Source organism: Bufo bufo, chromosome 10, assembly GCF_905171765.1.
Source record: "Bufo bufo chromosome 10, aBufBuf1.1, whole genome shotgun sequence".
Classification (NCBI taxonomy): Eukaryota; Metazoa; Chordata; class Amphibia; order Anura; family Bufonidae; genus Bufo; species Bufo bufo.
Window position 1 is genome coordinate 95,542,092 of NC_053398.1, and position 12,789 is coordinate 95,554,880.

Here is a 12,789-nt window from a genome sequence, read left to right on the forward strand (position 1 = left end):
CAAGTCAATCACCTGACCTGAATCCGATTGAGCATGCATTTCACTTGCTGAAGACAAAACTGAAGGGAAAATACCCCAAGAACAAACAGGAACTGAAGACAGTTGCAGTAGAGGCCTGGCAGAGCATCACCAGGGATGAAACCCAGCATCTGGTGATGTCTATGCGTTCCAGACTTCAGGCTGTAATTGACTGCAAAGGATTTGCAACCAAGTATTAAAAAGTGAAAGTTTGATTTATGATTATTATTCTGTCCCATTACTTTTGGTTCCTTAACAAGTGGGAGGCACAAATGCAAACTGTTGTAATTCCTATACCGTTCACCTGATTTGGATGTAAATACCCTCAAATTAAAGCTGACAATCTGCAGTTAAAGCACATCTTGTTTGTTTCATTTCAAATCCATTGTGGTGGTGTATAGAGCCAAAAATGTTACAATTGGGTCGATGTCCCAATATTTATGGACCTGACTCTATATATTTTTTCTGATTAATAAACTCCCACAGAATCACAACTCACTGCAGAATAGCAATTAAAGGCGTATTCGTTTTTCTATTTCTACACCCCCATATAAGAAATATAACAATCACAGTTCACCGCAGAACGGCTAATGGGACGTACAGTACAGACCAAAAGTTTGGACACACCTTCTCATTCAAAGAGTTTTCATTATTTTCATGACTATGAAAATTGTAGATTCACACTGAAGGCATCAAAACTATGAATTAACACGTGGAATTATATACATAACAAACAAGTGTGAAACAACTGAAAATATGTCATATTCTAGGTTCTTCAAAGTAGCCACCTTTTGCTTTGATTACTGCTTTGCACACTCTTGGCATTCTCTTGATGAGCTTCAAGAGGTAGTCCCCTGAAATGATTTTCACTTCACAGGTGTGCCCTGTCAGGTTTAATAAGTGGGATTTCTTGCCTTATAAATGGGTTGGGACCATCAGTTGCGTTGAGGAGAAGTCAGGTGGATACACAGCTGATAGTCCTACTGAATAGACTGTTAGCTGCTTTTTTCTTGCCATAATACAAAATTCTAACAGTCTATTCAGTAGGACTATCAGCTGTGTATCCACCTGACTTCTCCTCAACGCAACTGATGGTCCCAACCCATTTATAAGGCAAGAAATCCCACTTATTAAACCTGACAGGGCACGCCTGTGAAGTGAAAATCATTTCAGGGAAATACCTCTTGAAGCTCATCAAGAGAATGCCAAGAGTGTGCAAAGCAGTAATCAAAGCAAAAGGTGGCTACTTTGAAGAACCTAGAATATGACATATTTTCAGTTGTTTCACACTTGTTTGTTATGTATATAATTCCACATGTGTTAATTCATAGTTTTGATGCCTTCATAGTCATGAAAATAAAGAAAACTCTTTGAATGAGAAGGTGTGTCCAAACTTTTGGTCTGTACTGTATGTATATTTCTTTTCAATACACTACGTAAATGGCTGTAGCACAATGTAACTTTGACACCAAACAGCACTTATGACATATATTTTTCCCTTTTTTCCCTATTAATACACCCCCCAAAAAAAAAAAAAAAATTATTTAAATCAATGCAGGACGGCTAATAGGACGTACATATCTATCCTATTAATACACCCCGTAAATGGCTGTATCACACAGAACTTGCACCCCAATCACAAGCAAGGTTTGCTGGAATTAGTGATATATCATATAGAGCAAACAACCTAAAAGCAGCAGTATAACTGCAATTTGGGTTTCCAATTAGTGCAGCAAGATGTAATATAATCTCTTGCACCCTGTTCTCCTTTTATAGTGTAGATGATTCCTCCCTATACTTTCCCTACACCTTGAATAATCTTTCCCTGAACTTGTAAATCGTTTTCTCAGCACAATGAAGTCTTTCCTAGCACTGTCCCTAGCACCTGCTGATGTCTCTCCCTGCACTACGCACTTACACTGGAAAATTGCAGAATCCAAGAGTCTATTTTTAGGGCTGTGACATCACAGGGCTGGCTGGCTGCTGATTGGCTGCATGCATGGCATTGTGCATGATCCCTCGTTCCCAGAGTTCTTTTCTCCATGTCCTAAAACGTGCAGAAACCATTTCAGGGAAAAATGTAATTCGTTACCACGAAGCGTGAGGGAATTCGGATTCGGTGCGAATCAATCTCTAGTACTGAACCTATGCTGCCTGCCCTGACCTACGATTATTTTATGAATTTGCACACTCTACCTGCTCTGACCTGCCTGGTTATTGACGAGTATTGCCTGACCCCTAGGTGCCTCACACCAGTGTCTCTGATCCCTGTAGGTCAGCTGTCAACCAAACTGGATTTTTTTTTAAAGAGGTGGTGGCCTGGTTGGTTCCCTACAGCAAAGGTCAGATCCCTGTATAGGGGATAAAGGGTTAAAACCAGGAAATTGCCAGGAAGACTAGGCCAAAGTCAAACCGATTTGTTGATACTGTCCACACACACTGCCTGATACAGAGAGCCATAAGTGAGGCACAGACTTTGGTAAATGTCCTTGGAGCTAATGCCAGACCAAACAGAAAGGCCATTAGGAATTAGAGAGTCCCCACTGTGAATCTTAAAGGCTTTGTACACCTTTGGGGGCATTTTTCTATGATTGCATTTGACGCTCAGGATAAAGATTGAAATGAACACGCACTCAGTGTCAAACGCATAGTCCCAGTAAAGCCTCTATCTTGGATGACCTGTCAGTATCCTGTACAGTGAACTCCACAATGGAAAAAAAAATCAAAATGGCCGATTTGCAGTTTATTTTCCGTTGCTTCACCTCCCTGAATTTGTTTTTATAAAAAGTCATACATACCACAACATGGTATCAATAAAAACTACAGGGCTCTCAGAATATGGCAATGCAATGAAAAATTTGTTTTTTTCCAAAGTAACATTTTTCTTTTTTAAGTAATAAAACACAAGAAAGGTCAGTTTTACCGCAGTAAAAACGAAACCCATAAAACTGTGGCATTTTGATCCCCAATTCTAACCTACTTAGAATGGTTTTCCAGCTTCCCACTACATTGTAAGCTATATGAAATGGTGCCATATTATTAAGTACAGATTGTCCCTTTAAAAAAAAGCTGTCATATATCTTTGTGAATGCAAAAATAAAAAGTTATGGCTCCGGGAACACAGGAGTAATAAAAAAAAAAAATAATAATTGCTTGGTCATTGCTTTTTACTAGCTGCATGTACCGTATGGGCTGTTCCTAGTACATGTGCAGCTGGTAACAGTGGGCAGCCTCTTTAATTGACCTACATATAAAGATAATGAAATGTATAATTTGGACAGCTGGAAACCACCCAAATTATATATTTTTTCCTATACCTCTTCCATAGTTGCCTGCAGCTGTAACTACCATGAAAGGCCAAGATGGGAATACCTCCCAGTAAGCGGTGGCTTGGGGCCTCCTGCTGCTTGGCACTGGGGGGGGGGGGGGGCTGATGGCATGGAGGGTGCAGATGGTGCTGAGGACTGATGGCATGGAGGGTGCAGATGGAGCTGAGGACTGATGGCACGGGGGTCTGATGGTGCTGAGGACTGATGGCATGGAGGGATCTGATGGTGCTGAGGACTGATGGCATGGAGGGATCTGATGGTGCTGAGGACTGATGGCATGGAGGGGGCTGATGGAGCTGAGGACTGATGGCATGGAGGGGGCTGATGGAGCTGAGGACTGATGGCATGGAGGGGGCTGATGGCGCTGAGGACTGATGGCATGGAGGGTGCAGATGGCGCTGAGGACTGATGGCGCTGGGGACTGATGGCATGGAGGGGGCTGATGGTGCTGAGGACTGATGGCATGGAGGGATCTGATGGCGCTGAAGACTGATGGCATGGAGGGTGCAGATGGCGCTGAAGACTGATGGAATGGAGGGGGCTGATGGCGCTGAGGAATGATGGCATGGAGGGGGCTGATGGCGCTGAGGAATGATGGCATGGAGGGTGCAGATGGCGCTGAGGACTGATGGCATGGAGGGGGCTGATGGCGCTGAGGACTGATGGCATGGAGGGGGCTGATGGCGCTGAGGACTGATGGCATGGAGGGTGCAGATGGCGCTGAGGACTAATGGCATGGAGGGGGCTGATGGCGCTGAGGACTGATGGCATGGAGGGTGCAGATGGCGCTGAGGACTGATGGCATGGAGGGGGCTGATGGCGCTGAGGACTGATGGAATGGAGGGGGCTGATGGCGCCGAGGACTGATGGCATGGAGGGTGCAGATGGTGCTGAGGACTGATGGCATGGAGGGTGCAGATGGTGCTGAGGACTGATGGCACGGGGGTCTGATGAGTTTTTATAAAGAAAAATGTTCTTTTAATTCGTTTTTTCCTTATTACTCGATTAATCGTTACTATAGCCGCAGCCCTACGTCCATACTTCACTTTGGTGGCGACTGCATACACTTGGTTGTCTGATGTCCTACAGCAGAAGCATGCGGCTGAAGAATATACATACAGGTTTTATACATATGTCATTTTGAAATCATGGCAGGGGAGTCACTTACGAACATTTTTACGCCTTTTTAAACACCCATGTAACAATATTTTATTGCATGGGCATTTTTGCACTGCATTAAAGACTTAGGAGTGTCGGGGGGGAGGTGCCGCAGCCGCTATATTGTCCACGACAACACATTTATGTCTGGAAACAGGCTTACATGATGGCTGGAATAGTTTTTGCACCAGGGGCGCAGACTACTGAAGGTGTGCCTAATTAATGATATGGCGCACACCCCTAAGATATGACCCACACCCCTAAGCCATAAAGCCAGCGCAAAAGGGAAGTAATAGGCAGGTGTGAAATACCAGTGTTAGTAAATGGCCCCCACTGTCTTTATAAACATGGCTCTTTTGATACTCTGATCTCTATGGGCACGGCCAAATAGGGGAGCTGTGACATGGCCCCTGTGCCGCTGAAAATCACATGGCCACGCACGCCGCGGTGGTATTCTATTAGATCATGTGGATTAGTTATTCAGCGTTTATTCCGATCTGAAAGCAGCTTCATGAGCATAGCTGCCAGCACCGTATGGACGAAAGGAAACACATCCCAGGCGGTGGTATGTGAACACGGCAGTACTGTCTGTACATTACACACACCACCCTACAGTCCACGCGGTAAGCGTTAGGCGCTATTTACAGCTATGCCGCATTCATTTGCACAAATATACTGGCGAAGGCTGATTTAATTCATTTACCGATCATAGGGCCCATTTAGTGGCTGTTCTTTTTGACGCGCCACCCATACAGATCTGCTGCACATAATTCCTCACACGTACAGCTCTGCTGAGCACACTGTCTGATATATACATCTTCAGTAAGCACAGTGCGTCACACACATACACAGCTCTGCTGAGCACTGAGTGTCACACACACACATACACAGCTCTGCTGAGCACTGAGTGTCACACACATACACACACAGCTCTGCTGAGCACACTGTCTGATATGTACATCTTCAGTAAGCACAGTGCGTCACACACATACACAGCTCTGCTGAGCACTGAGTGTCACACACATACACACACAGCTCTGCTGAGCACACTGTCTGATATGTACATCTTCAGTAAGCACAGTGCGTCACACACATACACAGCTCTGCTGAGCACACTGTCTGATATATACATCTTCAGTAAGCACAGTGCGTCATACACATACACAGCTCTGCTGAGCACTGAGTGTCACACACATACACACACAGCTCTGCTGAGCACACTGTCTGATATGTACATCTTCAGTAAGCACAGTGCGTCACACACATACACAGCTCTGCTGAGCACTGAGTGTCACACACACACATACACAGCTCTGCTGAGCACTGAGTGTCACACACACACACAGCTCTGCTGAGCACACTGTCTGATATATACATCTTCAGTAAGCACAGTGCGTCACACACATACACAGCTCTGCTGAGCACTGAGTGTCACACACATACACACACAGCTCTGCTGAGCACACTGTCTGATATGTACATCTTCAGTAAGCACAGTGCGTCACACACATACACAGCTCTGCTGAGCACTGAGTGTCACACACACACAAACACAGCTCTGCTGAGCACTGAGTGTCACACACACACACAGCTCTGCTGAGCACACTGTCTGATATATACATCTTCACACAGCACTGCTAAACATATAGGGGAGATTTACCAACTGGTGTAAGGACAAACAGGCTTAGGGTGGGTTCACACTAGCGTTAGGGATTCCGTTATAGCATGGTTATAACGGAAAATAACGGAATCCATAAGGACTTTGTTTTCCGTTTTGCATAACGAGACCCAGACGGATCCCTTATACTTTCCCATAGACTTCTAATAGGACGGAAAGCAAACGGAATGCCCTTTAAAGGCTTCCGTTTTGCATTCTGTCTGGGCATTCTAACCATGCTATAACGGAAAGCCATAACGGAATCCCTAACGCTAGCGTGAACCCATAGCAACTAGGAATAAGCGAATCGACCTCAGATGAAACATCCGAAGTCGATTCTCATAAAACTTGGCTTCAATACTGTACGAAGCAGGAGCTCCGTACAGTATCAGAATGTATTGGCTCCTATGAGCCGAAGTTATTACTTTGCGAAGTCTCGGTTCCAAGCGGTATCATGTAGGGATCGACCGATTATCGGTTTGGCCGATATTGATGATTTTGAACGTTATCGGCATCTATTTTGCCGATATTCCGATAACGTATTGGGAACACAGATCGCTCTGCTCTCAGCGCTCTCTGTGTTCCCTCCGCAGCACAGGGGAGAAGGAAGCAGTGTCTCCCTCCCCCTGTGCTGCTGCTGACGCTGCCGCCAATTAGAGGAGAGAACATAAGAGGAGGGGAGGGGCTGTGGCCACTGCACCACCAATGAAGATAAGCCTTTCATTAATTCATATACAGGAGGCGGGAGCTGGCTGCAGAATCACATAGCCGGCTCCCGCCTCTATGAGCAATAGCTGCGATCCGTGGTAGTTAACTCCTCAGGTGCCGCGGATCGCAGCTACCGCTCATAGAGGTCGGGAGACGGCTATGTGATTCTGCAGCCAGCTCCCGCCTCCTGTATAAGAATGATTGAGAGACATCTTCATTGGTGGTGCAGTGCGCCCCCCCCAAGCCCCCCAGTATTAATCATTGGTGGCGCAGTGCACCCCCATCCCGGCCAATAGTAAAAACATTGGTGGCGCAGTGCGCCCCCCACCCAGTATTACTCATTGGTGGCAGTGGCCACAGGATCCCCTCTCCCCTGCTCCTCCGATCGGAGCCCCAGCTGTGTAAGCCTGGGGCTCCGATCGGTTACCATGGCAGCCAGGACGCTACTGAAGCCCTGGCTGCCATGTTCAGCTCCATGCTGCTGTGTGCACAAAGCACAGAGCAGCAGGGACAGTGTGAGCTCCTATTCACCCTGATAGATCTCTATCAGGGGGAATAGGACAAGGGTTCTATTCCCTAAGGGGGCTAAAAGTTAGTTTAAAAAAAACCACAAAAATATTAAGTATAAATGAAAAAGATTTATAAAAAAAAAAAAAAATACACATTAACAATAAACATTAATTTTCAGCAGATTTGTGTAGGAATTTTTTTTTTTTCTCAAAAATGAAAATTCCCAGAATATCGGTATAAATTATCGGCTATCGGCCTGAAAGTTCACAAATTATCGGTATCGGCCCTAAAAAATCAATATCGGTCGATCCCTAGTATCATGGAACCGAACCCGAGTTTGGGAAATAGTTTTTTACTGTAGACTTCACAAAGTAATAAATTTGGCTCTTAGGAGCAAATACATTCTAATAATCTGTACAGTATTTAAACAAAGTTTTATGCAAATCGACTTTCAAATGTTTCATCCGAAGTCGATTCGCTCATCCCTAATGGCAACCAATCAGATTCCACCTTTCATTTTCCAAAGGAACTGTGAAAAATGAAAGGTGGAATCTGATTGGTTACTATGGATAACTAAGGGTACTTTCACACTTGTGGCAGAGTGATCTAGTGACTGAACTGAAGACATCCTGATGCATCCTAAACGGATTTCTCTCCATTCAGAATGCATGGGGATAAAACTGATCAGTTCTTTTCCGGTATAGAGCCCCTAGGACGGAACTCAGCGCCGGAAAAGAAAAACGCTAGTGTGAAAGTACCGTTAGCCAGTTCTATTTTTCACCAGAGTTGATAAACCTCCCACAGTGCGTCACACACATACACAGCTCTGCTGAGCACTGCGCGTCACACACATACACAGCTCTGCTGAGCACTGCGCGTCACACACATACACAGCTCTGCTGAGCACTGCGCGTCACACACATACACAGCTCTGCTGAGCACTGCGCGTCACACACATACACAGCTCTGCTGAGCACTGCGCATCACACACATACACAGCTCTGCTGAGCACTGCGCGTCACACACACAGCTCTGCTGACCACAGCGCATCACACACACAGCTCTGCTGAGCACAGCGCGTCACACACATACACAGCTCTGCTGAGCACAGCGCATCACACACATACACAGCTCTGCTGAGCACAGCGCATCACACACATACACAGATCTGCTGAGCACAGCGCATCACACACATACACAGATCTGCTGAGCACAGCGCATCACACACACAGCTCTGCTGAGCACAGCGCATCACATACACAGCTCTGCTGAGCACAGCGCGTCACATACATACATACAGCTTTACTGGGCGTCACATACATACATACACATACACCTCCCTCCTCTAAGTCTATAAGCCTCTGTCTCTTCCTTCTCAGGCGCTAACACTTCCTAGAATCACAGAGCCTGACTCCTCCCCAACACGTGACCGATCACATGGCCATGACGTCATCATCAAAGGTCCTGTAGCCCGGTACCATCTATCATCTGCCATGTCTGCGGTTCCTGTAGTGCAGTCAGCCCCGGGGCTGTGTGCGCTGTCTGTCCTCTGCTGCCTGACCCTGGCCTGCTCCTATGTGGGCAGCCTGTATGTGTGGAAGAGTGAGCTGTCCAGGTAGAGGGAGAGGGCAGGGGCTGCATCCCTGTGCCACCTGCTGTGTGACTCACTGCTGTGTTCTCTCCTCAGGGACCACCCTGCAGTCATCAAGAGGAGGTTCACCAGCGTCCTCATCGTGTCCTCCTTGTCACCGTTATTTCTCTGGCTCTGGAAGGAGTTGACTGGCATCAAGGTATGTAGCAGAGCGGAGCCTCACCAACTCTGCTATGTAACCTGCAGGGTGTTCCGGGGATGCAGCCATGAAAAGCTGTCAGTCCGCAGGACAATGTGTGAGGGTAAAGTCATCCTGAATAACACACAGCATACGCTGGGTGAATAATGTGGAGCGTAGGACCCCCAACCCACCTGGGCACCAGGCGGAGCGAGGGACTATCACCTTCCCCCTGGGCGTCAGGCGGAGCGAGGGACTATCACCTTCCCCCTGGGCGTCAGGCGGAGCGAGGGACTATCACCTTCCCCCTGGGCACCAGGCGGAGCGAGGGACTATCACCTTCCCCCTGGGCACCAGGCGGAGCGAGGGACTATCACCTACCCCCTGGGCACCAGGCGGAGCGAGGGACTATCACCTTCCCCCTGGGCGTCAGGCGGAGCGAGGGACTATCACCTTCCCCCTGGGCGTCAGGCGGAGCGAGGGACTATCACCTTCCCCCTGGGCACCAGGCGGAGCGAGGGACTATCACCTTCCCCCTGGGCACCAGGCGGAGCGAGGGACTATCACCTTCCCCCTGGGCGTCAGGCGGAGTGAGGGACTATCACCTTCCCCCTGGGCGTCAGGCGGAGCGAGGGACTATCACCTTCCCCCTGGGCACCAGGCGGAGCGAGGGACTATCACCTTCCCCCTGGGCACCAGGCGGAGCGAGGGACTATCACCTACCCCCTGGGCACCAGGCGGAGCGAGGGACTATCACCTTCCCCCTGGGCGTCAGGCGGAGCGAGGGACTATCACCTTCCCCCTGGGCGTCAGGCGGAGCGAGGGACTATCACCTTCCCCCTGGGCACCAGGCGGAGCGAGGGACTATCACCTTCCCCCTGGGCACCAGGCGGAGCGAGGGACTATCACCTTCCCCCTGGGCGTCAGGCGGAGCGAGGGACTATCACCTTCCCCCTGGGCGTCAGGCGGAGCGAGGGACTATCACCTTCCCCCTGGGCGTCAGGCGGAGCGAGGGACTATCACCTTCCCCCTGGGCGTCAGGCGGAGCGAGGGACTATCACCTACCCCCTGGGCACCAGGCGGAGCGAGGGACTATCACCTTCCCCCTTGGCACCAGGCGGAGTGAGTGACCCCCACCGGGAGTCAGGGGTACTGAGGGATCTCCTCTTGGCGTCAAGGGGAGCGACGCTTCCCCAAGGATTTGCTCCGGTTTGTAAAAGTAAATCCTTCTCCTTCCTTGATTCCTTTGGTATGTCCCTGAGAAGTTTAAGGCTCATTTCACACTAGCGAGTGTTTTTTTTTTTCCGGTTGTGGACTGTTTTTCAGCGGACAGCATCCTGACTGAACCCTGACCCTATCATTTCTATGGTTAATGTGCACTTGAGTGTTGTTTTTTCGCTGGCCATCTGTCCATTCAGGAAGGATCACAGTATGTTCTACATTCATCTGTTTTTCAAGCTGTCCTGGTCCTTTCAAGTCAATGGGTCAGTAAAAAAAAAATCTGACAGCACACATGGCATCTAGATGCAATCTGAAGGTTAGGCCTCATGCACACGACCGTTGTTTTGGTCCGCATCTGAGCCGCAGTTTTTGAGGCTAGGATGCGGACCCGTTCACTTCAATGGGCCTGCAAAAGATGCGGACTGCACTCCGTGTGCTGTTCGCATCAGTTGCTCTGTCCTGTAGGCAGTTATATCAATGGCTGTCCGCGCCGTTCCGCAAATTGCGGAACGCCTGGGGACCCAATCCGTATTTTTCGGATCTGCAATTTGCGCACCGTAAAACACACAACGGTCGTGTGCATGAGGCCTTACTAGGAGATGCTGAGTGTTATTATTCCGTTTTTCTTGATGCGCGTGAGAAACTGATTTAAAGCGGATGCAATTCTGATGGGAAAAAACTGAAACCCTGCAGACAAAACGGATTGAACTTGTGTTTCACTGAACAGGCCTGCCTTCTGTATTGCTCATATGAAAGATACCTGAGGCAACAGTCACATGACACTGGGGAGAAAATGATTTTAAAAATGGTATGTTTTTACCAGCCGTTTTTTTTCACTGACTCCTTTTTGAGAAATGGCCGTTAAAAACGATCACTTGTCTGTGAAAACTAACACAATACGACATGTCCAATTTTTTTGGACAGCTGTTATTCACGAGCTGCCAGAAAACCAGCCGTATGAATAACCGCCTAGACTGACACTTCTTAAAGGGGTTGTCCGAGTTCAGAGCTGAACCCGGACATACTCTTATTTTCACCCCGGCAGCCCCCCTGTGCCTAGAATCGGAGCGTCTCTTGCTCCGATGCGCTCCCTTGCCCTGCGCTAAATCGCGCAGGGTACAGCCTCTTTTGTTTATCATAACACACTACCGGGCGGAAGCTTCCGCCCAGCAGTGTGTTCGGTGACGTCAACGGCTCTGATGGGTGGGCTTTAGCACTGCCTTAGCCGTTTAACTGGCTAGGGCAGCGCTAAATCCTGCCCATCAGTACCGGTGATGTCACCGGGCTTCCTGGCAGCCCCATGGAGAGCCCAGTTCGTCATCGGATCTCCAAAAAATGCCTTTGCCCAGCGCAATTTAGCGCAGGGCAAAGGAGAGCATCTGAGCATGAACTGCTCCGATGCTCAAGTCAGGGGGGCTTCCTGGGTGAAAATGGAGGTTTGTCCGGACAACCCCTTTAAAACGGCTGTCACAAAGCTGAAGATCTCTTTCACTTGAGCGATGCAGATTGTGTCAGGGTCTGTTCAGTGAAAAACTGATGGTTTAAGTCGCAAGTTCAGTAAGTTTTTTGTTTGCGATTGCGTACAGTGTTTGTGTCTTCTGTCAGGATTACATCCGCCTTTCATCCGTTTTTTCGCATGAATAAAGAATAACACACGGCAAGTCCTAGGAGCCATCATTGAAAAATGGACTGCAACCGGGATGACGTGTGCTGTCAGTGTTTTACAGTAAGGGTACAGGACGGATCCGACAGGCTGTTCCCCATTGACTATAATGGGGACGGGGCGGAGCTCCGTCGCAGCACGGCAGTGCGCGGTGAGAGGCTGCCGGACTAAAAAGTCGGACATGCAGTACTTTTTAGTCCGGCTGCCTCTCGCCGTGCACTGCCGTGCTGCGCCGGAGCTCCACCCCCGTCCCCATTATAGTCAATGGGGACGGAGCGGCGGTCCGTCGGCACGGCGAAATAGCGGCAGGACGGATCCGACTGGGTGAACAGCCTGTCGGATCCGTCCTGCCGCTAGTGTGAAAGTAGCCTAACCCATTGACTTGAATGGATCAATCCTGCTGCCCTTTGACAAAATGGATTGCATCCAGATAGAAAACTCTCTCCCCAGAGCTGTTTGCCTTGTCCGTGCTCTCTGTACTTCAGCAGTCTCCTCATGAGGTCTGGTCCTCCAGACGCATGGCTAAAGTTCTTATCCTCTGTAGTCAGGATTATAATCCCTGTCAAGTAGAGCAGAGATGAGGATGAGGCAGCTCTTTAGCTCAGTGTCCTGAAGTAACTTGTCCTCCTGTGTGATTAGGACAGGTTCTGTGTGTACTAATAGGATGGCGGCCATTTTTTTTTTTTTCATAATGATTGTTCCCCAAACAAAACAAGCCATTATAACTAATGAAAGGTATTTGATAATATATGAAAA

At 48.4% G+C, this 12,789-nt stretch overlaps 1 protein-coding gene across 2 annotated transcripts in view; it reads left to right on the forward strand.

The window, feature by feature from the left end:
• Positions 1-8,806: 8,806 nt before the first annotated feature.
• The window catches only part of RCE1 (Ras converting CAAX endopeptidase 1), a 37,902-nt gene continuing 33,919 nt past the window's right edge, over positions 8,807-12,789 (forward strand). The window contains exons 1-2 of one of the 2 annotated variants that reach the window (XM_040410333.1): positions 8,807-8,995; positions 9,068-9,170. In XM_040410333.1, the coding sequence (XP_040266267.1) occupies positions 8,874-8,995; positions 9,068-9,170 (225 nt within the window). In that variant the 5' untranslated portion in view covers positions 8,807-8,873. Of the gene's footprint in view, positions 9,171-12,789 lie in introns of both variants that reach the window. The other variant, XM_040410334.1, reaches the window with a different exon arrangement.